The 27,265-nt window shown below is 49.3% G+C and overlaps 1 protein-coding gene across 2 annotated transcripts; it reads right to left on the bottom strand.

Moving 5' to 3' along the window:
• On the bottom strand, nt 13,661–26,910 carry LOC108636023 (apolipoprotein L3-like). 2 transcript variants are annotated; one of them, XM_018048272.1, is made up of 8 exons: nt 26,414–26,910; nt 25,883–26,102; nt 22,185–22,283; nt 20,743–20,879; nt 18,723–18,763; nt 18,457–18,564; nt 17,099–17,210; nt 13,661–14,598 (listed from the first exon to the last, which is right to left on the bottom strand). In XM_018048272.1, exons 6-8 carry the CDS (start codon nt 18,485–18,487, stop codon nt 13,797–13,799), a joined length of 945 nt encoding a protein of 314 aa, XP_017903761.1. In that variant the 5' UTR covers nt 18,488–18,564; nt 18,723–18,763; nt 20,743–20,879; nt 22,185–22,283; nt 25,883–26,102; nt 26,414–26,910; the 3' UTR covers nt 13,661–13,796. The 2 variants fall into 2 exon arrangements, with proteins under 2 accessions (XP_017903761.1, XP_017903760.1); XM_018048271.1 differs by lacking the exon at nt 20,743–20,879.

The following is a 27,265-nucleotide window of genomic DNA, read 5'->3' on the forward strand; positions in this document are numbered from 1 at the left end:
GATATACTCTGGGAAGCAAAAGTGAAAGTCAAAACCCTTATTTCTGAGTGACTCAAGTCAAACAAACATCCTGCCCACCAGGCGCCACCCTGGGCTAGTCCCACCATCCTGCTGACACCCTAGACAAGCAAGTCCAGTCCTGACCTTCCACGTCCTTCTTGACCCAGTCCACCCTGCCTCAGGCTCCTTGAAGGAAGACCTGCCACCAACACAGCATGAGGCCCTTGGTAAATCACTCCTCCATGTTTCCATCTTCTCACCCACCAACCCCACACTCACCAGCCAGCCTGCCTCGCCCACCTTTGTGCCACCAGCACGTGGTACTCTCCCAGAACACACCAGGTGCTCAGTGCATGCTGGTCACACTCTGCTGTGGAGGGCCTCGTTCATGTGGCTGCCAGGATTCGCTCACCCAGGTTCTTCTGCCAGGGACATCTGCAGCATCCTGCTGGGACAAAGGCTTTTTGCAAAGCCCAAATCTGAGCAGCATCCTCTGAGAAGCTCCCGTGACCTCGCCTGCAGAGCCGACCATTTCCTGCACTGCGCCTATGGTGCCTGGAAGAGGGGCCTAAGGCCATCCCTCAGCCACTCTAAGCCCCACATCCACCCCTAGGATCACATCCCTCTAGACTGAGCCCTGCTGGCAGGGACGGAACTAGTGCCTTTAGTCCCGGTGGCCCACAGGAGGAGGCCCAGCCTTGGTGGTCACTGCCTTAAGGTGCAGGCAGAAGTTCCTGGGAAGGGCTGAGAGCACGCTGCCCTTAACTACCTCGACTTTTCTCCAACTGACAACAGATATTTTTCTCTCCAAATGGAAGACTTTTATCAGAAAACCAGTGTCCTGGCTACTCAGAAAGTCTAAACGGAGAGCTGGCCCTGCCTCCATTTGGTTCCTGAGCAAAGAGCCTCTGTGGGCAGGGCTGAGCGAGTGCCAGGCACTGTGCTCGCACTGTCCACGCCTTTCCTGTTGAATCTCACATCAGCTCTAGGAGTGCTGGCTCCGTTTCACAGATGAAGAAATGCAGGTCAAGTTCCCTCAGTCTGAGGGGCCTGCAGCTGGACAGCTGGTGAACTTCTCGGATGTCTCCAGCAGAAGTGACTGCAGTGGACCTGGATGCCCCACGGAGGCCCGCCTCCGTTCCCTCAGGGCAGCTTCACCCCAGGAAATGTCCCTGGGCCATTATGGTCCCCTCCCCCCAGGTTGGAGGGAGGGACAGGAGATTATTCCATGAGGATAGCCAACTGTAGTTTGCTCTTAAAGCCAACTATTATGTATCTGTTGCATTTTGCAGGTAAGGGAGCTGAGAGGAGGGGAGAGGTGGGGGTGTTCTTCCAGGATCAGGGACTTGTGTTTGGTGGGAGAGTGTCAGCAGCTCACATGCTGCAAACATCCATTTGACATTCTGTCCCCAGAGCTCAGGGCTCAGGCCAGGACAGACGCCCCAGAGCCCAGAGACAGAGGAGTCAAGGGGCAAACGGGCAGCAGCCCTGCCCACTGACCTGCACAGTCCGCTCCTGACCTTACTGGAGCTGCCGGGACTCGAGGATGCCTCCTTTCCAGAGCTTGGGGTCCTCGGGGGACAGTGGGCTCTGGGTGTCACCCCTATAGAAGGGACACAGGGAAGAACAGTGGGAGGCAGGAGCTTTCCTGGAGGGAAAATCCTAGGACAGTCACCCCTCCCGCCTGCTTACTTTAAACCTCAGGCAGAAATTCAGGGGCAGGGAAAGCCATGTGGGGCTGTCTGGGGGAAAACTGCCAACCTGAGGGTGCCCAGGCCCCACTTCCTAAGTGCCCTCCACCACAGGATAGCTAGGGACCCCAAGCGAGGATCAGGCTGGGTGGGGTGGGTGTCCCGGGACTCACCTCCTGGTCAGGTAGCCCCAGCAGCAGGCCTGGAAGCCGATGACGACATCGGTGATCTTCAGGTCCTGCTCCTCCTCCAGGTGGGCCAGCACGCCGGGCCGGAAAAAGACCTTGCTCTGGCCCATGCGGTACAGGTTGCTCTTGAGCTCCAGGGCTTCGATCCAGAGGAGGAGAGCCGGCTGCTGACCACGGGGCACCCCAGCCACCACAGAGCCCTGGAGCAAGGCAAGGCCAGGGAAGGGCCCGGAGCCTGGCTTGTCCCTGCTGCTCTGTGGGCAGCCTCCTCCTGGTGCAGGGAGAGAGGGGCTGAGGGGTCGCAGGAGGGGGCAGGTGGGGGTTAGCAGGGGACAGGTAACCAGTAAAAGCCACACAGAAATACAGAAACTCGGCCCTGTAGGGACCTTACCTGCTGGAGCCTGTGCCCACGTGCATTTCTTACAAGGGTGGCAGTAGATAGTGGGGCTCAGGAGGCATTACCTTAGGTAACTAGGGAAACAGCGTCCCTGTGTGTTTATCTGACTGCCCTGGGTCTTCAGTGCTGTGCGGGCAGGGGCTGCTTTCTCTAGTTGCGGCAAGTGCGCTCCTCTTCGTCGAGTGCATGGGCTTCTCGTTGAGTGGCTTCTGATTCTGCAGAGCACGGGCTCTAGGGAGCGGGCTCAGTAGTTGCGGTGCACGGCCTTAGTTGCTCCACAGCATGTCGGATCTTCCCGGACCAGGGATCAAACCCATGTCCCCTGCATTGGCAGGCAGCTTCTTTACCACTGGACCACCAGGGAAGTCCCAAAGGTTTCTTTTGAGAAAGGTGCTGTAAAGTCAAGACTGGTTCAACGTCCTTCAGAAGCACAGGAGCTAAGTGGGGTGGCTGGGCAGTGTGGGGCCGTGTGCAGGGTGTCGGGCAACATCACAGGTGGCTTGAGAGCCTCACTGGGATGGTACAAGGTGCTCCTCACCAAGTGTCCTTGTCGCAGAGGCTGGGTCCAAACCAGCTCCACAGGCATCTGAGTGTCACCAGTTGTTAGTTATCCTGTGTCAGCAGCACAACGTCCTGAGAAAATCGGTGGATTCTAAGTATGGACCTCTGCAGACTCAAGACAGCCCTGTTCTCTTAGGTCTGAGCCCCAGGAACAAGCCAGCTGGAGGCTGTGTGCCGGTTGGTATGAGGGCAGCTCTGTGAACTTCAGGGCATTTGTGAGAACCAGGAGCAGCAGCTAAAACCACCAAACTCAGGGCCAAGCAAGGAGCTAGAAACCTCCAAAACAGGCCCTGCCAGAAGGGACTCAGGTCCTGGGTGGCAGGACAGACCTGTACCCATCTCTCCCCACACTGGGAAGCACAGCAAGAGGCGACAGACAGCTCCGTGGCCTGGACTCCAAGGAGGTGGGTCCACCACCCTGGGCCCAGGATGAGCTGTGTTACCTAAACACCACGTGCTTGCTTCACCTCCTCCTGAAACAGGACACCCTACATCCTCCTGACCAATCAGCTCAACATGGATCCAGGGAAGAGGCTCAAGGCACCCGGAGGCCCCACCCAGGACGGCCCTTCCCAGGTGGGGGCTGTGGCCACATTCCTGGACCCTGGGCCCAGCTTCCTCCTGTTCTCCGTTGGGGTGACAAGCGTGTGTGCTCAGAGGGGCAGTGAGGCCTTGATTAGGACCCAGGTGAGAGTGCTGACACAGTGATGGCCCAGCCCAGGCTCCACAGGGGTGAATTTCCCCACAGGAAAGAGGAACAGGAAGTGGGATCCCAGTGAAGATTGGTATCGGGAAGCAGCGCTCCTGGAGGTCCTGGAGCCTACTGCACCTCCCTGTTGCTGCACATATATAATATACATGCAGAGTACTGGGAAAGGAGCCCACGGAGCAGTAGCACTGATATTGCACTGGGGCCCTTCACCCCTGACATCCCTGCAACATGCAGCTGGGGAGGTGATTCGTGTTTGTATCCAGCTGGTGAAGTGGGCAGTGTACTTAGTGTTGTGTGTGGGATGTTGGACCCAGAATAGGGTGAGGAGAGTCATTTCCATTGGTCTGAGAAGAGGGCACGTGTACATACAGGAAGCATTCAATCTGGAGTCTCTCTTCCTGAGCCTCTCCCTCCAGGGTTCAGGTCCCTGTTAACTATTCATCTTCCTCATCTTTCAGCCTGACCTATTGGTCCAAGACTATAGTCCTCAGACCCAAGCGCCTCTGTCTCCTGGGAACCTGACACTGAGATTCCAGGTGCTTGAAGCTAAGCTCCCTGCTGGAAGGGGCCTCTGGGGACAGACAGTGAGCTCCTGCAGGGGCACCTGCCCTACTTTCTGTCCTTCCTGAACTGTGCAGGTGTGGGGGCTTCTTTCCTTTCTCTGACCTGGCCTGCATCCCTCCAGTGCACGCTCACCTGTGCTCACTTAGCCAAACTCAGTTTTTGCTGCTCAGAACCACAGGGATCTCATCTGACACAGGGGTCACTGTGGAATTGCATCATCTGCTTATTCAGCTGAATGGGGTCCAGCTCTAAGGGTTCGGGGGGACATGGGGATGGACACTGAATGGTTCTGTATGTAGTGCCTGGAACCCTGCCCAGGAGAAGTTTCTGCAGGATTTGAATTCCCCAGGAACTTACAAAGAATTAAAGACGGAATGAAACTCATGATTCAGAGATCAGACAGATGCTGGCCATGACTGCTGACGTCTCCAGGAAGGAATGGAAGGGCCAATTGAAGCCTCAGGGAAACACGGGCTGAGAGGGAGTCAGAGGCACTGAGGAAAGTCCTCAGAGGGAGGTTTGGACAAAAGTGTGGAGAAGACTCTGCAGCACATGGGGAGGGACTTAGGAGATGTCTTGGGATCATTTCCAGGTCCCGGTTCTCTGGCTTCATGCCCTGGGCTCCAGGCGCGGGGGACTGTTAGGTGCCCACATGCTCCACACGTGGAAACACAGAGTCGGTGCCCTGTGGAGCAGGCCCATGGGGGTGAGAGCAACACCCAGATGCTCCCCTCTCCTCCCTGGAGAGGAGGTGCCTGTGGCATCCTATGAAGGCTCCTCAAAAGGTCCAGGCAGGTGCAATCCCAGATGGGTGACCAGGTCAGAACATGGCCTTGGATGGAATTTCCATTCCTTCCTGCCCACTTTCCACAGCCCTCAGTCCTGCCCCTGGTGATGGAGTGAGCCTGGCGACCAGCTCTGCCCTTGGGGGACCACAGGCTCCAGCAGGCTAGGCTGCAGGGAGCCTTTGAGCATCTGTGCTCAGAGTCATGGGCAGCCGTGGAGGAGGGGAAGCAGGTAGGGCTAAGATCAATATTCTTAAGAGTCATTCTAGCCCTGTGTGGGGAATAGACAGGTGAGGCAGGGCAGTGCCCTAAGGTAAACAGAGGAAGATGGTTCTGGAAGTTCCTGCAGGAGTCCTGGTGAAACGTGAAGGCAGCCTGGGTGAGTCGTGTGCTGTCTCTCTGCCCCTCTGTTTATGGCTGACCCCCCCTCACACCTGCACACAAGCCCTCTGCTCTCACTCACCCTCGGGTGCCCCGTATCCATCCTGGTCCCCGGGGCTGGAGGAGGAGCATCCCCGTGCTCAGCCCAAGTCAGACGACACGGGCTCCCCCGGGCGTCCCATGGGGCCTGGGGCTCCAGGGTCTGAGGGAAACGACAGGCTGGCAGGCAGGAGGAGCCATGGAGGATACTCTCCCTGAGATCCTGGGAGACAGGCTCATGGGGAAGGAGTTCAGGCATCTGGAGCCCAGGTCAGCCCCTCAGTCAGCACAAGGAAGCCTCAGTGAATCCGTGCTATTTATTGAAATAAAGTCTAGAGAACACAAGGTGAGGAGATCCGGTGTTCGTCGTCAGTCGTGTCAGGCTCTTACTGACCTGATGGACTGTAGCCTGCCGGACTCCTTTCTCCATGGACTATTTCCAGGCAAAAATATTGGAGTGGATTGCCATCTCCTTCTCCAGGGATCTTGCCAACCCAGGAATCGAACACACATCTCCTGAATTGGCAGGCGGATTCTTTACCACTGAGTCACCTGGGAAGCCCGTGGAAAAGCATGGAGTTTCCTTAAGAAACTAAATATAGAGTTACTGTATGAGTCAGCACTTCTGGAAAAGACAGAAGCTCTAATCAAAAAGCAACATGCACGCCAATGCTCATAGCAGCACTCTTTATAACAGCATGGGAGCACCCTAAGTGTCCATCAATAGAAGAAAAGAGATGCGAAATAACTGGAATAGTGCCCAGCCATAAAAGCATAAAACAATGCTGTTTTTAGCTGCTTGGATTGACATAGAGATTATTGTAAATGAAGTAAGTCAGTCAGACAAAGACAAATATTGTATGATCTCAACTATAGGTGGAATCTAAAAAGTAGTACAAATGAACTTATTTACAAATCAGAAACAGACTCACAGACAAAGAAAACAAAGTTATGGTACAAAATTAAGGAGGGGGAGGAAGGGTAAATAGGGATATGTGATTAACAGATGTGCACCACCGTACCTAAAATAGACAAACAACAAGGCTTTACTGTTAGCACACAGCTACATGTGTGGTCAATACATTTGGCTGTACACCAGAAACCCACACAATACTGTAAGTCAACTACACTTCGATAAAAACACACAATCAGACAATGAAGCCCCTGCCTAATTAATAAAAACCTGCTGGGATCGAAGGTGAGCTGATGCTGGAGACACAGGGCCAGAGAACACCACCAGGGGGAGACTCTTCTCGCTGGGACATCACACCCTGAGGAGGGCGACAGAGGAGCCCCAGCTACTTCTCCTGGATCCCAACAGTCCTCACTCTGACTTTCCCTCATTTTCAACCCTTTCTATTCCTGGCCTTCCACAGCTAGTTCCACTTGCCTTTCCCCTTATTCTACCCGCAGTGTGTTCTTTAGTCCAACATAAGTGGTTTCTCCCCTCCCCTCACTCTTTAGCCCCTCTCCTCCCTTAGTGCGGGCTCCAGGTTCTTTCTTTGTCCTCATCTGCACCTGCATCCATCCCTCCCTTGCTGTGCTCAGCTCCAGAAATGCCAAATTCCTAACTCCCAGGACCATCAATGCTGTCTCCCCTCCTATTCCCCTCTAACAATCTGCCTCTGAGACACCCAGCAAATGTCCCTGGTCCCTGCACTGCCGGGGTCCAGCCCCAGTGGATCCAGGGTAATTTGAAGGGGAGATGGAATCGGCGTCCTAGGAAAACACTTATTTAATTACAGATATAGAGAGAGATTAGAAACGGATAGTGTAGTAGGAAAATTAGTGGAGAAAAAGAGGCTGAATAAATTGGTTTACGTGGGATACCAATAAAATTCCAAAACAAGGAATTTGCACCATCTACTTTGGGCCACTGGTGCCACTTGAATATCGGAAGGTGCCCCTCCTTGGGCTCCTTCGCGCGTGGAACTTAAAAGCCAGGGCAAGTAAGTAGATGTGGCTAGCACTCACGCTCCAGATGGGAATTCAGCCAGATAAACGGGGAGCAAGAAAGAAACGACACCGGGGAATCAGTCTTTCCAGAAACTGCTCTGATTTCTTTATTTTTCAGTTTTGCTTATATACTTTATGTTATACATAGGGATGAATACAGAGTCACGCGGGGGTCAGCAGATGTGACCCTTGTCAAAATCAGGTGCTTCATATAAAATTATACAAAGCTCTTATGGGTTTTACATCATCTTCTGGCCATGAGGCCTGCTGACATTTTATGGCCCTTTCTGATAACGGTCAGTCAACCAGAAAACTTGTTTTTTCCAGGGGTGATATTTTCTTAAACCAAGTGCCACCCTCCAAATAAAGTTGCATTCCTATAGGGTGACAGTGTAGTGGGTTACAATCAAAAAAGGAATTTACTTAGCCTAACTATGCCAGATGGTGACTGCAGCCATGAAATTAAAAGACACTTACTCCTTGGAAGAAAAGTTATGACCAACCTAGATAGCATATTCAAAAGCAGAGACATTACTTTGCCGACTAAGGTCCATCTAGTCAAGGCTATGGTTTTTCCTGTGGTTAGGCATGGATGTTAGAGTGGACTGTGAAGAAAGCTTAGCGCCGAAGAATTGATGCTTTTGAACTGGGGTGTTGGAGAAGACTCTTGAGAGTTCCTTGGACTGTAAGGAGATCCAACCAGTCCATTCTGAAGGAGATCAACCCTGGGATTTCTTTGGAAGGACTGATGCTGAAGCTGAAACTCCAGTACTTTGGCCACCTCATGAGAAGAGTTGACTCATTGGAAAAGACTCTGATGCTGGGAGGGATTGGGGGCAGGAGGAGAAGGGGACGCCCGAGGATGAGATGGCTGGATGACATCACGGACTCGATGGACGTGAGTCTGGGTGAACTCTGGGAGATGGTGATGGAGAGGGAGGCCTGGCGTGCTGTGATTCATGGGGTCGCAAAGAGTTGGACACGACTGAGTGACTGAACGGAACTGAATTGAACTGACGGTTTAACATGATTAATCTTAAAGGTTAATACTTATTTTTCCTATATGCTAGTTATATTCATTATAAAGGCAAGGAATATGGAGATTTAGCAGTAAATATTGGCTCAACAAATGAAAACCCTTCACCAGTATTCCCCTTAAGATCTATTTAGTCTTAAGATAGTGATAAAGTTACATTTTTACATAGCAAGGACACAGTGATTTATAAACAAAGTACAGTGATCATTAAGGGATTTGATTTAGGTCATACCTGAATGGTCTACCGGTTTTCCCTACTTTCTTCAATTTGAGTCTGAATTTGGTAATAAGGAGTTCATGATCTGAGCCACAATCAGCTCCTGGTCTTGTTTTTATTGACTGTATAGAGCTTCTCCATCTTTGGCTGCAAAGAATAAAATCAATCTGATTTCGGTGTTGACCATCTGGTGATGTCCATGTGTAGAGTCTTCTCTTGTGTTGTTGGAAGAAGGTGTTTGCTATGACCAGTGCATTTTCCTGGCAAAACTCTATTAGTCTTTGCCTGGCTTCATTCCACATTCCAAGGCCAAATGTGCCTGTTACTCCAGGTGTTTCTTGACTTTCTACTTTTGCATTCCAGTCCCCTATAATGAAAAGGACATCTTTTTTGGGTGTTAGTTCTAAAAAGTCTTGTAGGTCTTCATAGAACCATTCAAATTCAGCTTCTTCAGTGTTACTGGTTGGGGCATAGACTTGGATAACTGTGATATTGAATGTTTTGCCTTGGAGATGAACAGAGATCATTCTGTCATTTATGAGATTGCATCCAAGTACTTCATTTTGGACTCTTTTGTTGACCATGATGGCTACTCCATTTCTTCTGAGGGATTCCTGCCCGCAGTAGTAGATATAATGGTCATCTGAGTTAAATTCACCCATTCCAGTCCATTTCAGCTCACTGATTCCCAGAATGTCGACGTTCATCCTTGCCATCTCTTTTGACCACTTCCAATTTGCCTTGATTCATGGACCTGACATTCCAGGTTCCTATGCAATATTACTCTTTACAGCATCAGATCTTTCTTCTATCACCAGTCACATCCACAGCTGGGCATTGTTTTTGCTTTGGCCCCATCCCTTCATTCTTTCTAGAGTTATTTCTCCACTGATCTCCAGTAGCATATTGGGCACCTGATGACCTGGGGAGTACCTCTTTCAGTATCCTATCATTTTGCCTTTTCATACTGTTCATGGGGTTCTCAAGGCAAGAATACTGAAGTGGCTTGCCATTCCCTTCTCCAGTGGACCGCAATCTGTCAGACCTCTCCACCATGACCTGCCTGTCATGGGTTGCCCTGCAGGCATGGCTTGTTCATTGAGTTAGACAAGACTGTGGTCCTAGTGTGATTAGATTGACTAGTTTTCTGTGAATATGGTTTCAGTGTGTCTGCCTTCTGATGCCCTCTTGCAACACCTACCATCTTACTTGGGTTTCTCTTACCTTGGGCGTGGGGTATCTCTTCACAGCTGCTCCAGCAAAGCACAGCTGCTGCTCCTTAACAAGACCAGGAGCTGACTGTGGCTCAGATCACGAACTCCTTAGTACCAAATTCAGACTCAAATTGAATAAAGTAGGAAATTCGCTAGACCATTCATGTATGTCCTAAATCAAATCCCTTATGATTATACAGTGGAAGTGAGAAATAGATTTAAGGGCCTAGATCTGAGAGATAGAGTGCCTGATGAACTATGGACTGAGGTTCGTGACATTGTACAGGAGATAGGGATCAAGACCATCCCTATGGAAAAGAAATGCAAAAAAGCAAAATGGCTGTCTGGGGAGGCCTTACAAATAGCTACGAAGAGAGGAAAAAGCAAAGGAGAAAAGGAAAGATATAAGAATATGAATGCAGAGTTCCAAAGAATAGCAATAAGAGATAAGAAAGCCTTCTTCAGCAATCAATGCAAAGAAATCAAGGAAAACATCAGAATAGGAAAGACTAGAGATCTCTTCAAGAAAATGAGAGATACCAAGGGAACATTTCATGCAAAGATGGGCTCCATAAAGGACAGAAATTGTATGGACCTAACAGAAGCAGAAGATATTAAGAAGAGGTGACAAGAATACACAGAAGAACTGTACAAAAAAGATCTTCACGACCCAGATAATCATGATGATGTGATCACTAATCTAGAGCCAGACATCTTGGAATGTGAAGTCAAGTGGGCCTTAGAAAGCATCACTACGAACAAAGCTAGTGGAGGTAATGGAATTCCAGTTGAGCTGCTTCAAATCCTAAAGATGATGCTGTGAAAGTGCTGCACTCAATATGCCAGCAAATTTGGAAAACTCAGCGGTGGGCACAGAACTGGAAATGGTCAGTTTTCATTTCAATTCCAAAGAAAGGCAATGCAAAGGAATGCTCAAACTACCGCACAATTGCACTCATCTCACATGCTAGTAAAGTAATGCTCAAAATTCTCCAAGCCAGGCTTCAGCAATACGTGAACCGTGAACTCCCTGATGTTCAGGCTGGTTTTAGAAAAGGCAGAGGAACCAGAGATCAAATTGCCAACATCCGCTGTATCATCGAAAAAGCAAGAGAGTTCCAGAAACACATCTATTTCTGCTTTATTGACTAAGCCAAAGCCTTTGACTGTGTGGATCACAATAAACTGTGGAAAATTCTTCAAGAGATGGGAATACCAGACCACCTAACCTGCCTCTTGAGAAATCTGTATGCAGCTCAGAAAGCACCAGTTAGAACTGGACATGGAACAACAGACTGGTTCCAAATAGGAAAAGGAGTACATCAAGGCTGTATACTGTCACCCTGCTTATTTAACTTCTATGCAGAGTACATCATGAGAAACACTGGACTGGAAGAAACACAAGCTGTAATCAAAATTGCCTGGAGAAATATCAATAACCTCAGATATGCAGATGCCACCACCCTTATGGCAGAAAGTGAAGAGGAGATAAAAAGCCTCTTGATGAAAGTAAAAGAGGAGAGCGAAAAAGTTGGCTTCAAGCTCAACATTCAGAAAATGAAGATCATGGCATCACTTCATGGGAAATAGATGGGGAAACAGTGGAAACAGTGTCAGACTTTATTTTGGGGGGCTCCAAAATCACTACAGATGGTGACTGCAGCCATGAAATTAAAAGACGCTTACACCTTGGATGGAAAATTATGACCAACCTAGATAGTATATTCAAAACCAGAGACAAAACCAGGCCAGAATACTGGAGTGGGTAGCAATTCCCTTCTGCAGGGGATCTTCCCAACCCAGGGATCGAACCCACGTCTCCTGAATGGCAGGTGGATTCTTTACCAACTGAGCCAAAAGGGAATCCCAAGTGAAGCTGTTTCCACTCGACTCTGAACCAGGGCCCTTTTGCGTGTTAGGTGAACATGATAACCACCACACTACAGAAATCAGCACTTTTATCAGCAGATGGTATTATACCCATATATACCTTTACCATCATTTCTGTCAAGTCTCGGGAGGAGGAGTTGACAGATGCTGTTTTGCTTTCTTAAAAATAGTAGCTCAACATCATCAGCACTTGCTTTCCCTCCTCATCTCCCATGGCAAGATAATCACATTCAGAACCAAAATAAATTATTTAATTATAAAGATCTGTTTTTTTTTTTAAAGAAAGACCACTGAGAATGGGTATATCTGAAAGGATGGACACCCTCATATATTATAAGTGTGAACATTTTGCTACAGTTTGTTTGCATAGTATGGTGGCTCTAGGTATGGAAATATTTTAGGTGTTGATGCCATCTGATCTTAATTCTACTTCTAGATATAGCTTAAGAATATAATCTCAGATGTAGGTGAAGTTTTATAGAAGGAGAATATTCTTTGCACTATTATTTACATAAAGGATTAAAAACTGCATCAAGTCCAATATTCAGGAGGGGAAAGCAAGGAGTACAGAACAGCTGCAGGGGACTCAGCCACTCAGAGCAGGGATACAGGAATCAGGGCAGGGCTGGTGGGACTCCAGGCCCCTGTGAGAAAAAAAGCTTTTGCAGAAGCAAGGAGGACCTGGGCTACGGGAGCTATATCACCAGGAACTCTATCAAGAAAAGTTATGACCAACCTAGATAGTATATTCAAAAGCAGAGACATTACTTTGCCGACTAAGGTCCGTCTAGTCAAGGCTATGGTTTTTCCTGTGGTCATGTATGGATGTGAGAGCTGGACTGTGATGAAGGCTGAGCGCCGAAGAATTGATGCTTTTGAACTGTGGTGTTGGAGAAGACTCTTGAGAGTCCCTTGGACTACAAGGAGATCCAACCAGTCCATTCTGAAGGAGATCAACCCTGGGATTTCTTTGGAAGGACTGATGCTGAAGCTGAAACTCCAGTACTTTGGCCACCTCATGTGAAGAGTTGACTCATTGGAAAAGACTCTGATGCTGGGAGGGATTGGGGGCAGGAGGAGAAGGGGACGCCCGAGGATGAGATGGCTGGATGACACCTAGGACTCGATGGACATGAGTCTGGGTGAACTCTGGGAGATGGTGATGGAGAGGGAGGCCTGGCGTGCTGCGATTCATGGGGTCGCAAAGAGTTGGACACGACTGAGCGACTGAACTGAACTGAACTGAACTGAACAGTGGTCTATAACAAAAGAGAAAATTCATTAACTCAAAAAATCTACTATTGCTAACATCAAAACTATTATATTTCCTTTTCTATATTCCAAATACATTGATTAATATATTCCCAGGTGCCTAAGGCTATGGAGGCCTGGCGGCAATCATTGACTCAACAATGAGAAAAGCCCTATGCTAATTAAGACTTTCAAAATACTCCAAACTCTATGCTGTTTATGGTTGTGAGGTAGTAAACAATCGTGTGTTTGGCAGGAGTATGGATAATCCTGTCGCATAAGCTACTTTGCCAGCAGAGAGGTTTGACATGAGACAACCTTGTCACACCCAGGGGAGGGAATTAGCAGTAATTTTTGGCAAAATAAACGAAAAACCCTTCACCAATATAATTCCTAATCAACCCACTATACTATACTAATAATTTCCTAACTTTTCAAAAGAGTCTGTATATAGAAAGTTTAAAGCATCTCGTGCCTCTCACGGTTGGGAGGCTGTAAACAATCACATGAGGCCGGACGAACCTGCTCAGGTGGGCTAGAGAACCTTCAGAGGAGTTTGTAAGTTGAAACACTCTTGTCACACCCAGGAATTTTTATTAACTGGAGCTGCAAGTTAACTCCTTTTCCTAGAGATATGGTGATGGGGGAGAGCCCCCTGTAAAGTCAGAGGTGTAGGTGAGAGCATAAATAAGACTCTGGTTTTGGGGGTAGATGCTCGGGAACAGGGGGTTTCCTGAGGCTCAGTCTTGCCTTTGCGTATGCCGACGCCTCCTTCCTCATGACCTTTGCCATGGGCAGAGTTCCTCACGCTGGCTTCTGGCACTGCACTCCTCTGGGGGTGGGGGAACTGAGCCCTCCTGCAGATTCTCATGGATCTCAGTGAGTAACTCCAATATACTTTCCAACACGTGGGCCTACTGCCTCAGCTTTTCAGCTGACTCTGCCTTCGCTCCATCATGTAAATGTGTTGACTCTTTCACCAGGAAGCCCACATCTATCACAAGGCCGATACATGACAGAACTAGGCCAGTGATATGGACTTCTTTTGCCATTGCTAAAGCCACGCCTCCAAAAGTTTTCCGCGTCTGACCGCTGACATGGATGAAGGTTTTCCCTTTGGTTATGAAGAACTTGACTTTGGCTGCTAAGGCAGGGCTGGCCTTAATCACCTTGATAAATTGGACTTGCTTCTGAATGTATTCTAGGGCACTGATGAATGACTTCGTTGCAAAAATAATTTGAGGTGTCCTCTTCTTGAGTACATCCTTGACTACCTTCCATTTCTTCGTGTCAGGGAATAGCAGTTGAGTGGTTTTGGTTTCTGCTGATGACACGTTTACTTGTTCCACGATGCTGGTGGACACATTGGTCACAGTAGACACTATGCCCAGCCCTAACCCAGTGGCCAAGAGAGGCAGAGTGGCCCCCATTGTCAGAGGTGCCAGAGCCAGGCCAACGATGCTGAGGATGCCAGACACAGCGCCAGTGGAGTGGGCCACCACCTTGGAGATCGTGCAGTCCTTGTGCACCTTGTCAACTTTGTCTGCAAAAGCGCGGATCTTTTCTATGTCTTTCTCCAGGTCCTGTTTTATCACAGGAAACTCCTCCAAAAACTTCTCTCTGTCCAGCTGGTCTTCTTTGAGTGTGTCTGGGTCCTGTCCACTCAACTTTGTTTTCAGCCTATTCAGATATTCATGCAGTGCGTTTGCCTCCTCCCTGTAATAAAGAGGGTCAAGTAATTAAGACAATTTGTTTGTCTGTAAAAATAGGCTGGACAGGATCTATTCTGCATAAATTACAGAAATTGTTTTTTAAAGGTTTATAAGTGTTTCTTTTTATATTAAGCACATATTTGGACATTGTAAATGCTCCACATACTTATTCAATGGTGGGAAAGATATGCAAAAGTCATATTAGGATACAATTAAGGTAGGCATTTGGTAAAGACACTCGGGGGCAGGTCAAAACCATCACTTGCCAAGAGTTGGTAGGGTGGGCACTCCACAGAGAAACAAAGAGAAGTTTGATTGGAGCAGAAAACCCTTAATTTGTGGACCTCCGTGTGTAGTGAGGAGTCAATCTGCTCTTAGCCCTTGATTCTGGGAAGTGGTCTCTAAGCCCCTAGAATGTTCTGGCTGATAGGAGTGTCCTCATCTGCTCTGGCCTTTGTTCACTGGACAAACAGAAAAGGTGACATTCGCGATGGGGCCTCTGGGTCACGTGGTATCAGTTCTGACCTCTGGAGGAGCTGGACTCTAGGGCATTAGTATGACCACCGGGAGGAGCTGGAGACCACAAGTTAGGATAATTGTTTTTAAGTGGGTGAGATTCTCTGGCATACAGTGCTCTGCGTGTCTTGCCACAAACTGAATCCAAGGCTGGAAAGCATCCTGGGGACACGGAAGCTTTGTGTGTGAAACCCGCCTAGACTATACCCGTGGCTGAAACTTCATCCTTTCCTGTAATAAACCATAACTGGGATGACAATATCTACAGTGAGCTCTGAGAATCCTTCTAGGGAATTCTCAAACCTGATGGTGATTTTGGGAACCCCCAAAATTGCTACTGATATTAAATGTAAGGACAGTCCTGGGGACAGTGTCCTCAGATTTTGCAGGTTGGCTAACTCTGCATACTTAAAAAAAAAAAACAACACACCAAAAGTCAGAGGTAGAAGGCACCTTAAAGATCAGTTTGCCTGGCATCTGCTCTCTTCCAAGGCTTGTGCTGTTCATCGTTCCATTGGAAACTCACTGGATCCATCCACTTCCCCAACTGACAGGGAACCAGGAGATGTGCTGTGAGCCCTGGTTCCCTTGGACCCTCTGGTTCACCTCATTGACTCCTGACCCATCTCCCAGCATCCCTGACCTCTCAGATGTTACATGTTAGCTGGAAAACATGCCTGCTCCCCAAGGCCATGTGCAACTTCATACACCCTCTCCAAGACTCAAGAGACTTGAGGAGTCACCCATCTGAATTCTTAATGCTGAAGAGACCGGCACTTGCACAGCTGGTGGAGGAAGTGTTCCCGTCTTCAGTGGGGATGCGTGAGGCTCCTCAGAATCCCTCAAATGACACCAATCGCAGCCACTCACTGTGACCCTGGGGGGCTCACTGAGCCACACTTCTTTCCCACTGTCAGGACGGCTCAATGTAGACTAGAAGAGGGTCCCAGGTGGAGTGAGAACCCAGGTCCCAGGCAGGGTGTGGAGGACACGGTCACCCAGGGCCCTCTAGCCCAGCATAAGGGGATCCCATCAGGGAAGAAAGAAATGTCCCGCCTCCCACTCCCGGAACCTCTGTTAGCATCACAGCCCCTTCAGGTCTGTGTCCTCGGGGCCCACTCTCCACACTCTAGTCCTGGTCCTGCTGCCCAAGCCTGCCTGCTCGTCCTCCAACCTGGACCCTCTGCTCCACCCTGACCCCTGGGTCTGACCCTGGTCCAGGCCTCCCTGGGCCTTTGGATGAGATGATTGCATTTGCTCCCCCACCTCTGACCTGCAGTTCACTCGGAGGCCATCACCATAGACCATCAGATTGAATTGCTATTCCCACTGAACACAGAACAGACCTGGGCCCCAAAACATAAGCCCAGAGCCCCAGAGCCAGGCAGGGCTACAGCCAGGACCCCACCAGCTCCACCCAGTTCCTCCCCAGCATCTCTGCCATATGGACCAGTTGGATCCTGCAGGGTTGGTGCAGTTCCTAAGATGGGGAAGGAAAGGGCTCTAGTTAGAATCCCCAGCAACACAAAAGGATGTTGGCAGGATTTACTGACTTGTTCCAAAGTGAATCCTATTTGTCCTCCTCTCTAGGAAAAAGATCTTTGCCCCCTATCTCTTCCCAAGAAGTTTTTTCAAAGTTAATTAATTGAGCACCTACTCTGTGTCAGCCATCATGCAAAGCACTTTGCATGCATGATCTCAGTGTCCTCACAAAAAACTGAACAGATGAAGAAACTAAGGCAGGGAGTAGTTCAGTAACATGTCCAAGGTCACATAACCTGACGCTGTAGCAGGTTTCATCTCTTCTCAACCCGAGGCCGTTCACTGGCAGCAAATGACATGAAGGAAAAACTGCTATTGGGATCTTGAGACGGAACATCCTTGACTCCAACTATAGGATGCTGCCTGGAGGAGGTGTGCCTGCCAGGAGGAACCTGGCCTGGGGCAGAGGGATCTGAGTGGCATCCTGGTGCAGCCATGCATGTTACCTGGTTAAATTGGCCTTAGCCACAAATCTCTCCCAGTTTTGGAGTAGGACCTTCAGTTTCTGTTGTGTGACCTGGGAGTGCTCAACAACAACTTGAAAAACAGTTTCACTTTCTAGATGGAAAAAGAAAAGAATAAAATTAGAAGAAATTGTGGTGGAATGGAAATGGCGTTGAGTAGTTTGCTCCTTGGAATAAAAGTTATGACCAAACTAGACAGCATATTAAAGGGCAGAGACATTACTTTGCCAACAAAGGTCTGTCTAGTCAAAGCTATGGTTTTTCCAGTAGTCATGTATGGATGTGAGAGTTCCACTATAAAGAAAGCTGAGTGCCTAAAAATTGATGCTTTTGAACTGTGGTGTTGGAGCAGACTCTTGAGAGTCCCTTGGACAGCAAGGAGATCCAACCAGTCCATCCTAAAGGAAATCAGTCCTGAATATTCACTGGAAGGTCTGATGCTGAGGCTGAAACTCCAGTACTTTGGCCACCTGATGCAAAGAGCTGATTCATTCGAAAAGACACTGATGCTGGGAAAGATTGAAGGCAGATGGAGAAGGGGACGACAGAGGATGAGATGGTTGGATGGCATCACTAACTCAATGGACATGAGTTTGAGTAAATTCTGTGAGTTTGTGATGGACAGGGAGGCCTGGAGTGCTGCAATCCATGGGTTGCAAAGAGTTGGACACGACTGAGCGACTGAACTGAACTGAACTGAACTGAAAATGTGTTTAAGGTCTATCTTTCTGACCAAAGGTCCCTGGTATTATGGGCGGAGAAATATGTGTCCCCTCTGCCCCAATTCATATGTTGAAGCTCTGACCACTCCTCCCTGAGAACTGAGGTGGCACAGTCCTGACCTGAGTTCAGTTCAGGGTCCTCTAACCCTTGCAGAGTGGCTGAGGTGGGGAGGGTGGCAGGGCAAGAACTGAAGGAAACAGCCTCTGTGGTGACACCCCAGGGGCTGGGAGCAGAAGGAGGCTTGGGGCAAGGGAGAGGGCAGGAGAAGCTCCAGGGATGTTGGGGGACCTCCTCTCCCTCTCCTGCCTGACCTTGGGGATCCCCATCAGCTGTCCCCCTCACCGTGGGCTGTCTTGGTCTCGGAGTCCCTTGCTGGACGGTGGTGGAGGAGGAAGTAGACACCGTGCTGTGGTGCCCTGAGGAGAGGGTTGGGTTGAGGCTGTCCGGATAGAACCCCAAATGTGGGGGGGCTCCCCTGGCCTCTCTGGAGGGCTCCAGAATGCTTAGCCACCCCCTTCTTGGTTTTTGATTCCTTTGTGGGTTGTCTCAGCCTGGAAGCACCACCCTCAATTCTGGATCACAAGTGGAAACCAGCCAGACAAGAGATAGCTGACTACCTGAGCAGTAAACGAGGTCTATGGAATTCATGATGGCAGCACCAGGTCTCAGAGATGTCTCTTCAGCCCTCCCGTCCAAGTCAGGCTGGAAGGAGGTGTGGCTTCACCCTTGGGGAAGAGAAAACAGGCTGTGGGCTAGATCACGAGTGAGCAGCGGCTGCAGGGAGCATCAAGGTGGGAGGCCTCTGGTGGGTTCCCCTGGGATAACCTCTGTGTTTCTCTGTTCCCTGGGCTCTGCTGGCTGTTAGTTAAGGAAAGTCACTCACCTCCTGCACCTCCTTCCAAGCTGAGTCAGAGTCCTGCTCTCCTGTTGGGGCACGGGGAGAAGGCAATCAGACAGGAGACAGCCATCTGTGAAGTTATAGGAGCAATAAAACCAGAGACAGAAGAACTCATAGAAAGGAACATGGAAAGGAATGCTCTGGAAAGTGTGTGAGGCTGGACACCTGGGTCACTAACTGGTAATAACTCATGTTGATTCAGTGTCTGTGACGTGCAGGCTCCTGAAACTCACGTAAAGATGGGTCAACCCAAGACTTCATGCTGGTGCCAGTGTCTGGATTTGAACCCAAGTCTTCCTGATTCAAATAGCAGGTTAATGATAACTATGCTGTACTCTCAACAATATACAAAAATACTTACCTGGGGATATATGTTTATTGGTAAATGATTCTTTTTATTCCAAAATGAGGTCTTGCTCCCTGTGCCTGAGTCTCTGCCTTGATAAAGTTTCTGGTGCTGCAGCTCCCACAGCCCACACCCTCCTTGCTTCTGCAGGAGCCTTTCTCCCACGAGCCCCCTCCCTGCAGCCCTGCCCTGGGCAGCTGGGTTCCTGGATGGCGCCCAGTCCTCTCTGCTGTCCTCCCCTGATGTTGTACTTTCCAGGCCATTCAGGCGGTCAGTCGTGTCCGACTCTGCGACCCCATGAATTGCAGCCTCCCTGTCCATCACCAACTCCTGTAGTTTAGGTTGTTTCTAATTGTTTGTGTAAATAATAGTGGAAAAAATATTCTCCTTCTATAAAGCTTCACCTACATCTGAGACTGTATCTTTAAGCTATATCTAGAAGTAGAATTAAGATCAGATGGCATCAACACCTCAAAAATTTCCATACCTAGAGACACCACGCTATTCAAACAAATTGTAGCAATTTATGTTAACACTTATAATATATGAGGGTGTCCATCCTTTCAGATATACCCATTCTTGGTGGTCTTTCTTTAAAAAAAAACCAGATCTATATGATTAAATCATTTATTTTGGTTCTGAATGTGATTATCTTGCCATGGGAGATGAGGAAGGAAAGCAAGTGTTGATGATGTTGAGCTACTATTTTTAAGAAAGCAAAAGAGCATCTGTCAACTCCTCCTCCTGAGACCTGACTGAAGTGATGGTAAGGGTATATATGGGTATAACACCATCTGCTGATAAGAGTGCTGATTTCTGTAATGTAGTGGTTATCAGGTTCACCTAACATGCAAAAAGTCCCTGGTTCAGAGTCGAGTGGAAACAGCTTCACGTGGGCTTCCCTTGTGGCTCAGTTGATAAAGAATCCACCTGCCATTCAGGAGACATGGGTTCGATCCCTGGGTTGGGAAGATCCCTTGCAGAGGGGAACGGCTACCCACTGCAGTATTCAGGCCTGGAGAATTCCATGGACTGTGTCATCCAAGGGATCACAAAGAGTTAGACATGACTGAGTAACTTTCACTTTCACTGAGAAGAGCAACTGGTGCTTGTGATCCTTGCTCTGCATTGGTATCGGCTCTGAAACTCTACCAATGGTCCCTCATATGTTATTCCATTAGCTTCTGAGGTCTGTACCACTGTATCCTCATTTACAAATAAGGAAGCTGACACATAGGTGTTACCTGACTTACCTAAGAGCAGAAGTCTTGCCCTTGGTACACTGGTTGCACCCCACTCACTGGCTCAAGAATCCGTAGCCTGCCTCTCCTCCCTCTGCTGCTAATAAAAGCAAGCATGGGAGCAATAGGAGACTGGAGTCTTTCACGAATATTTGAAGACTCACTGGATGGAGAAGTGATAGCTGAGTGAAGAGGAGCACAGCAGAGGGAGAGAAACAGGGAGGGTGTTCACAGGAGAGAAGAACGGTCTGCTGGGCAGAGCCCTGGAGAGGGAGCAAGATGAGAGGGAGGCCGAGAGGAGAGCAGGGGACAAGCCCACCACCCCCCACATCCCATCCATACTCACAGCAGCCTTCACTCTTCACCAGGCTTTTAGAAATTTACTTGAAATTGAGATGCAGGCAAAAACATAGATTACCTGTTTGTTTAATTATGGAGGAAGGTAAAGGATACCCATGAGAGAGATAGACGTGGGATCCAGGAACAGGAACATCAACCCCGTGGGAAGGGAATCCAAGGATCCCAGCTGGGCGCGCAGCAGACCTAGAGAGAAACCTGTCCAGAATGGGATAAGAAGTCCAGAGTCTGTGGGACAGGGGAGTCGGTATCACATGAGGCACCTTTGGAAAGAAATGGAGGAAATGCTGAAGATAAACAGTGCAAGGGGTGAAAATGAAGCCAATTAGAAACATTAGGAAAAACTAAAGCTCAGGAGGAGAAGGTGACGACAGGGGATGAGATGGTTGGATGGCGTCACAGATGCAATGGACATGAGTTTGGGTAGGCTCTGGGAGTTGGTGATGGACAGGGAGTCCTGGCCTGCTGCAGTTCATGAGGTCTCAAAGAGTCGGCCATGACTGAGTGACTGAACTGAACTGAAGTGAATTGCTGAGAAGCATGTGCAGCTATATGGTACAAGTTAGCTCTTAAAAAAAGGATTAAAATATCACAAAAAAATGTAACTCTTTTGTTTGAGTTTTTAAAAAAATCTAAAGTAAATATATCTATGTCCAATTCCTTTGGAGACTGTTTTAAAACTGAGGTAATCTTAATATATATAATATGATATAACTCCCAGATGTATAATATAGTGATTCAAAAATCTTAGCTTTATTTCATTTATCAGTTCAGTTCAGTTCAGTCGCTCACTCGTGTCCAACTCTTTGCGACCCCATGAATCGCAGCACGCCAGGCCTCCCTGTCCATCATCATCTCCCGGAGTTCACTCAGACTCACGTCCATCGAGTCCGTGATGCCATCCAGCCATCTCATCCTCGGTCGTCCCCTTCTCCTCCTGCCCCCAATCCCATCAGAGTCTTTTCCAATGGGTCAACCCTTTGCATGAGGTGGCCAAAGTACTGGAGTTTCAGCTTTAGCATCATTCCTTCCAAAGAAATCCCAGGGTTGATCTCCTTCAGAATGGATGGGTTGGGTCTCCTTCCAGTCCAAGGGACTTTCAAGAGTTATACTCATTATAAAATAACCTTTATTTTTAAAGGGAAACAGAATATTTAAATATGTGAAGAAAAAGTACTTGTTAATTTAAAAATCAGAACACACTTCTGGAGCTTCAGAGCCGAGCACTGAAGGGAGGATGAGGACTAATATCCCAGCTTTCAAAGCTGGGCGTCAAGAAATAGTAGGTCCAGTCAAGAGCATAAGAAACGAAGATGTAAATAAAGTGCTTATAAGTACAAAGTTTCCTAACAGAGGATATACAATTAGTGGAATAATGATAAAAGGAGAAGAAGTGGAAAGGTATAATAGAAAGTATGTAAATAAACAAAATCTTTATTTTTCCTAATAAGCGAATCAATACTATCAAATTTAAGTCAAGAAAAAGCTAAATGCAATACCTACTGCTTATTAGCTATTGTGGTTGATGACTTCCCACTTTGCACCAGGCATCTTCCCAATTGCTTGGTATGAATTCACTTCCTTTTAGTTCTCACAATGATCCTATAAGAAAGGAAACTGAAGCTCAGAGAGGTGAAGCAATTTACTCAAAGCACACAGCTAGTGCTAGAGCCAGACTCCAAGTCCAGGTTCCTGTCTCCTGCGCACACATTCTCACACCATTCCACCTCCCAATGTGGTGATATAATTTAAAGACATTGAAAAACTATCTAAAGAAGAAGCTTTTCCTTGGGACGGAACGAGCAGAACCCTCTGTACAAACTGACTTGTTTTAACCAAATGCACTTATAACTGGATTGTTTTAACTCTAAGACAACAGAAGTCACTTTACAGCAGTCAGTAGCCCACAAGAATGGGGTGGTTTCTGGGGCCACCACCTTAAAAAAGATGGAAGCGGCTGAATTAAATGCCAAGAAATGTGTGACTTGTGCTGGGACAACTGTCAGTGTAGGAACATGTTTGTGTAGATGAAGCCTAGTTCTGTAGAAAAGCAGGCGTGAAAACAGGGTGAAACCAGAATGATGAGCGTGAACTGTGACCTTAAACAGATACGGTCCAGCAGCATCTTGCCCACCCACATGGGCACCCATGGGCTTCCGTCCACTCAGAGGAAGGAAGACCCCTTGCAGGGGAGGTGAATTCCAGAGACTGCAACTCTGCTCCTGCAAAGGCAAGGATGCTCTTGAAGGTGATCAGAGCAGCGGTCATAAAGGGGCACCCACATATAATCATAACAATAAAAGATAATGATTGCTATGAATATTTCATTGAGACAGGCAGAGTCTGTGAAAGGCCATGAGTTCATAATAATATTCAAAGGAGAGGACTTTAGAAAAGTGTGGCCAGAAAGAGAGACATAAAGGTTAAAAAGAGTGCTAGTGGTTATGCAGGAGACGCCAGATAAAGAGATGTGGGATCAATGCCTGGGCAGGGAGGATCCCTGGAGAAAGAAATGGTTGCCCACTGCAGTATTCTTGCCTGGGAAAGCCCATGGACTGAGGAGCTGGGACCGTGAGGCTGCAGAGAGTGGGACACAATAAGCTGGTGTCTTTCTTTTGTTTCTATGGTGCAAAGAAGAGTAAATGTAATGGGAAGCGTTTTGTTGTGAATTGAATTAATAATAAGAGGAGTCTTGAAGTCTCTGGGTATATTCCTTTCTGTTTATTTACATGAATGTTTATAGAGGATTGAGAAAGAAAGAGCCCCTGACATCCGGGGGCTGGCCTGGTGTCACAACAGGGCGCTGCTCTTCTCCCGTTGGATGTAAAGGCTCTCATAGACCTCCAGCCTCACACAGGGTCACCCGGAGAGCAGGAGCGAAGGAGACAGCAAACACCCGTCACTGCGCCCCCACCAACACCACACCCCTCCCCTGGCTGAAAAGCAGGCCTGCCCCTTCTTTACCAATCACAGCTTCATCCTCGCTCTGCTCGCCCCTCTCCATAGATGAGTTACTGAGAGCCCAGTGGTAGTGCTGCCTGCCATTCCCCGCAGCACCCCATCTAGAGCAGCCCCATTGCCTTAGAGCTTCCCCCGCATCCCCTCACCTAGGCTCCCAGCCTAGAATGTTTCTTCCTGCACCTTCCTCTGCGATGTTCCCAGCTCTCCCTCAGGAAGAGTAACCATCAGCTTGTTTTTAGGGAGTGTGCCTGGTGGCGAAGGCTGGAGGCACCGTCACGTGGATGGGAGAGAAGTCACAAAGGCAGGCCCTCCTCCAGGTAGATGGAAGAGGAGAGCTGGCGGGCCCCCTGCCCCTTCTCTGCCCCAAAGCTGCAGGACCCCAGGAGCCAGGTCAGCCTATTGAAATCATGAAACATGAGAATAGAGCCTAGTCAGAAAGAAGAGGAGGGCTCAGGCAGAAGGGCCGGCTCCTGGGTGATGACAAACAATTGTAAATGCGTTGAGCATTGGACTCATCCTGCAGTCCTTCCCTCCCATTCTTGGCCTGGCCCTGACCCACACCTCAGCTGGGTGTGGATGCTGATGGTGCTTCCTCTGCTGAATTCCTCACCAGGGCTTCCTCCTCTGTTAGCCTCTGATTAGTCCCTTTCTGGAAAGGCTTTTGGTGGGAGAGGGGAGGACCCTGGAGAAGCCTGTCCCTGCCCAGCTGCATGGCCAGGCATGCATCCCTCCCCTCCTCGTGGGCAGACATTTTCTCCCAACCATGTCCCTCATGTGCCTGCAGTCACCCTCCCTGGGAAGGGAAAGGGGCGTTAGGAAAGTCCCTGGCCGAGCACCTGGACTCTCCCGACTGCCCGAGCTCCCGTGTTCCTCACCCTCTCTGTCTCCACAGGGCCTGCTGCAGGAGACTGACAGCTCCCTGGCACAGGCTGCCCTCCCCATGCATGTGCTTCCCCACTGGCCTCACCATGTGACGGGTTACTTGTCCCTGGAGGCCCAGCTCCAAGCCTCCCTCTGCTACCTTCCCCCCGTTGCTCCCCAGCTCCTCTTGAGGCCGCACTTTCCTGATCATGGTCCCTTTTTCTCAGTTTCTCCAGGTCTGAGAACCATTCCCGCAACATCAGGGGCCCTGTCTCTTCTCTGCTGCTCCTCCTGTCCAGGGCCTCTGGGCACCCTCCGCCCTCCTGGGCACAGTCTGGCCAAAATATGAGGGGCGGGACCCCTTATGGGGACATGAAACAAGCAGCTTCTCGATGACACAGCAAAACCCCTGTTCCCCCTGTTAAAATTAGAAAGGGAGGGAGGGAAGAAGGGGAGAAAGAGGAAGAGAACGGAGAAGAAATGAAAGATCCTAATCAATCAATCATTCTGAAGGATCCAACGTAAACCAGAGAGAAAAAACTGAAGGGACTGAAAGAAACTCAGCAGTGGCCACAGGACTGGAAAAGGTCAGTTTTCCTTCCAGTCAGAAAGACAGGCAATGCCAAAGAATGCTCAAACTACCGCACAATTGCACTCATCTCACATGCTAACAAAGTGATGTTCAAAATTTTCCAAGCCAGGCTTCAATAGTATGTGAACCATGAACTCCCAGATGTTCAAGCTGGATTTAGAAAAGCCTATTATACTGATGTCTGTAGAGTTTGGCTTTTTATCTTCACATTGCAACACTGGGATGTATGTGGACCTTGTGCAGTGAGCCCTTCTCACTTCTTCCAGCAGCACCACCTTCCCCACATAGAACCTCCCATCACCCACATCCTGAGCAGAGGGCCTGGCAAACACAGGAAGCCAACGCCCTTCAACTCCCCGCTTGGTGTCCGGTCTGTCTCCAGGCCAAGTGTCCCCCAGGCCTGGCACTGAGTCTAGCACTCAGAGGCAGGGTTTTCAACAAACCTTGATTCCCTGTATCTGAAAAAAATTCCCTTTCCCCCATCAGCCCGAGCCTAGCACCCTCAGGACAGCTTCAAGGTGGCCAGGTCATAGGAGAGGCTCTGACTCCTTGTCCTCCTCCACCCCATCTGCTTCCTTTAATTTCCTAAATGGCTGAGTACCTGGAACATACACCTTCCTTCTGGGGTCGCTGCTCATGTCTCAGGAGTCCACATCCTGAGCTGAGCCCACCTGAGCAGGTGCCGCCCTTCCTCTGCTCTGTTTAGGGGCCCGTGGCTGGGAGGAAGCCCTCAGACACACCTGCCTTCACATCCAGGCTCTGCCCCTGCTTAACCTGCTGACCTCACCTGTCTGAGGTTCCATTTCCTTCTTCTGTCAGTCAATGACAATCATCCTTTCCTCAGACAGTCCTCTTGAGGATGGGAAGAGGGCATGGGCGGGGTCTTATCCACCTGCTTACTCAGGAACCTTCCTCTGTCCAAGTGTGAACAAGATCCAGTTGTTCACATCTGTGCAGATGCAGCCGCCAGCTGTGCGTCTCTGCAGTAAGAACACAGCTGTGCATCTCTGCAATGAGAACGCACATACCCTCTTGGCCAAGATATACTCTGGGAAGCAAAAGTGAAAGTCAAAACCCTTATTTCTGAGTTCTCAAGTCAAACAAACATCCTGCCCACCAGGCCCCACCCTGGGCTATTCCCACCATCCTGCTGACACCCCAGAGAAACAAGTCCAGTCCTGACATTCCACGTCCTTCTTGACACAGTCCACCCTGCCTCGGGCTCCCTGAAGTAAGACCTGCCACCAGCACAGCGTGAGGCCCTTGGCAAATCACTCCTCCATGTTTCCATCTTCTCACCCACCAACCCCACACTCACCAGCCGGCCTGCCTCATCCACCTTTGTGCCACCAGCTCGTGGTACCGGCCCAGAACACTCCAGGTGCTCAGTGCATGCTGGCCACCCTCTGCGGTGGAGGGGCAGACTCAAGTGGCTGCCAGGATTCGCTCACACAGGTTCTTCTGCCAGGGACACCTGCTGCATTCTGCCGGGGGCAACGCATTCTGCAAAGCCTGAATCTGAGCAGCCTCCTCTGAGAAGCCCCCGTGACCTTGCCTGCAGAGCCCACCGTTTCCTGCTCTGCGCCCATGGTACTGGAAGAGGGGCCTAAGGCCACCTCTCAGCCACTCTAAGCCCCGCCTCCACCCCTAGGATCAGATCCCTCTGGACTGAGCCCTGCTGGCAGGGACGGAACTAGCGCCTTTAGTCCCGGTGGCCCACAGGAGGAGGCCCAGCCTTGGTGGTCACTGCCATAGGTGCAGGCAGAAGTTCGTGGGAAGGGCTGAGAGCATGCTGCCCTTTTCTACCTCGGCTTATCTCCACCTGACAACAGATTTTTTTCTCTCCAAATGGAAGGCTTTTATCAGAAAACCAGTGTTCTGGTGACTCAGAAAGTCTGCAACAGAGAGCTGGCCCTGCCTCCATATGGTTCCTAGGCAAAGAGCCTCTGTGTCAACAGAAAACTGACCTTTTCCAGGCGCTGTGCTCGCACTGTCCACGCCTTTCCTGCTGAACCTCACATCAGCTCTAGGAGTGCTGGCTCCGTTTCACAGAAAGAAATGCAGGTCAAGTTCCCACAGTCTGAGAGGCCTGCAGCTGGACTGCTGGTGAACTTCTCGGTTTGCCTCAAGCAGAAGTGACTGCAGTGGACCTGGATGCCCCACGGAGGCC

Source organism: Capra hircus, chromosome 5 (assembly GCF_001704415.2).
Source record: "Capra hircus breed San Clemente chromosome 5, ASM170441v1, whole genome shotgun sequence".
NCBI classification, from domain to species: domain Eukaryota; kingdom Metazoa; phylum Chordata; class Mammalia; order Artiodactyla; family Bovidae; genus Capra; species Capra hircus.

Bases quoted from the DNA above. Each gene is read 5' to 3' on its own strand.
- LOC108636023 (XM_018048271.1), bottom strand. From the start codon at position 18,487: ATGAATTCCATAGACCTCGTTTACTGCTCAG. The intron at 17,211-18,456 runs GTAGTCAGCTAT...TTTTCCATCTAG, and splicing joins AGACCTCGTTTACTGCTCAG to AAAGTGAAACTGTTTTTCAA. The intron at 14,599-17,098 runs GTAACATGCATG...TCTTTATTACAG, and splicing joins GCTAAGGCCAATTTAACCAG to GGAGGAGGCAAACGCACTGC.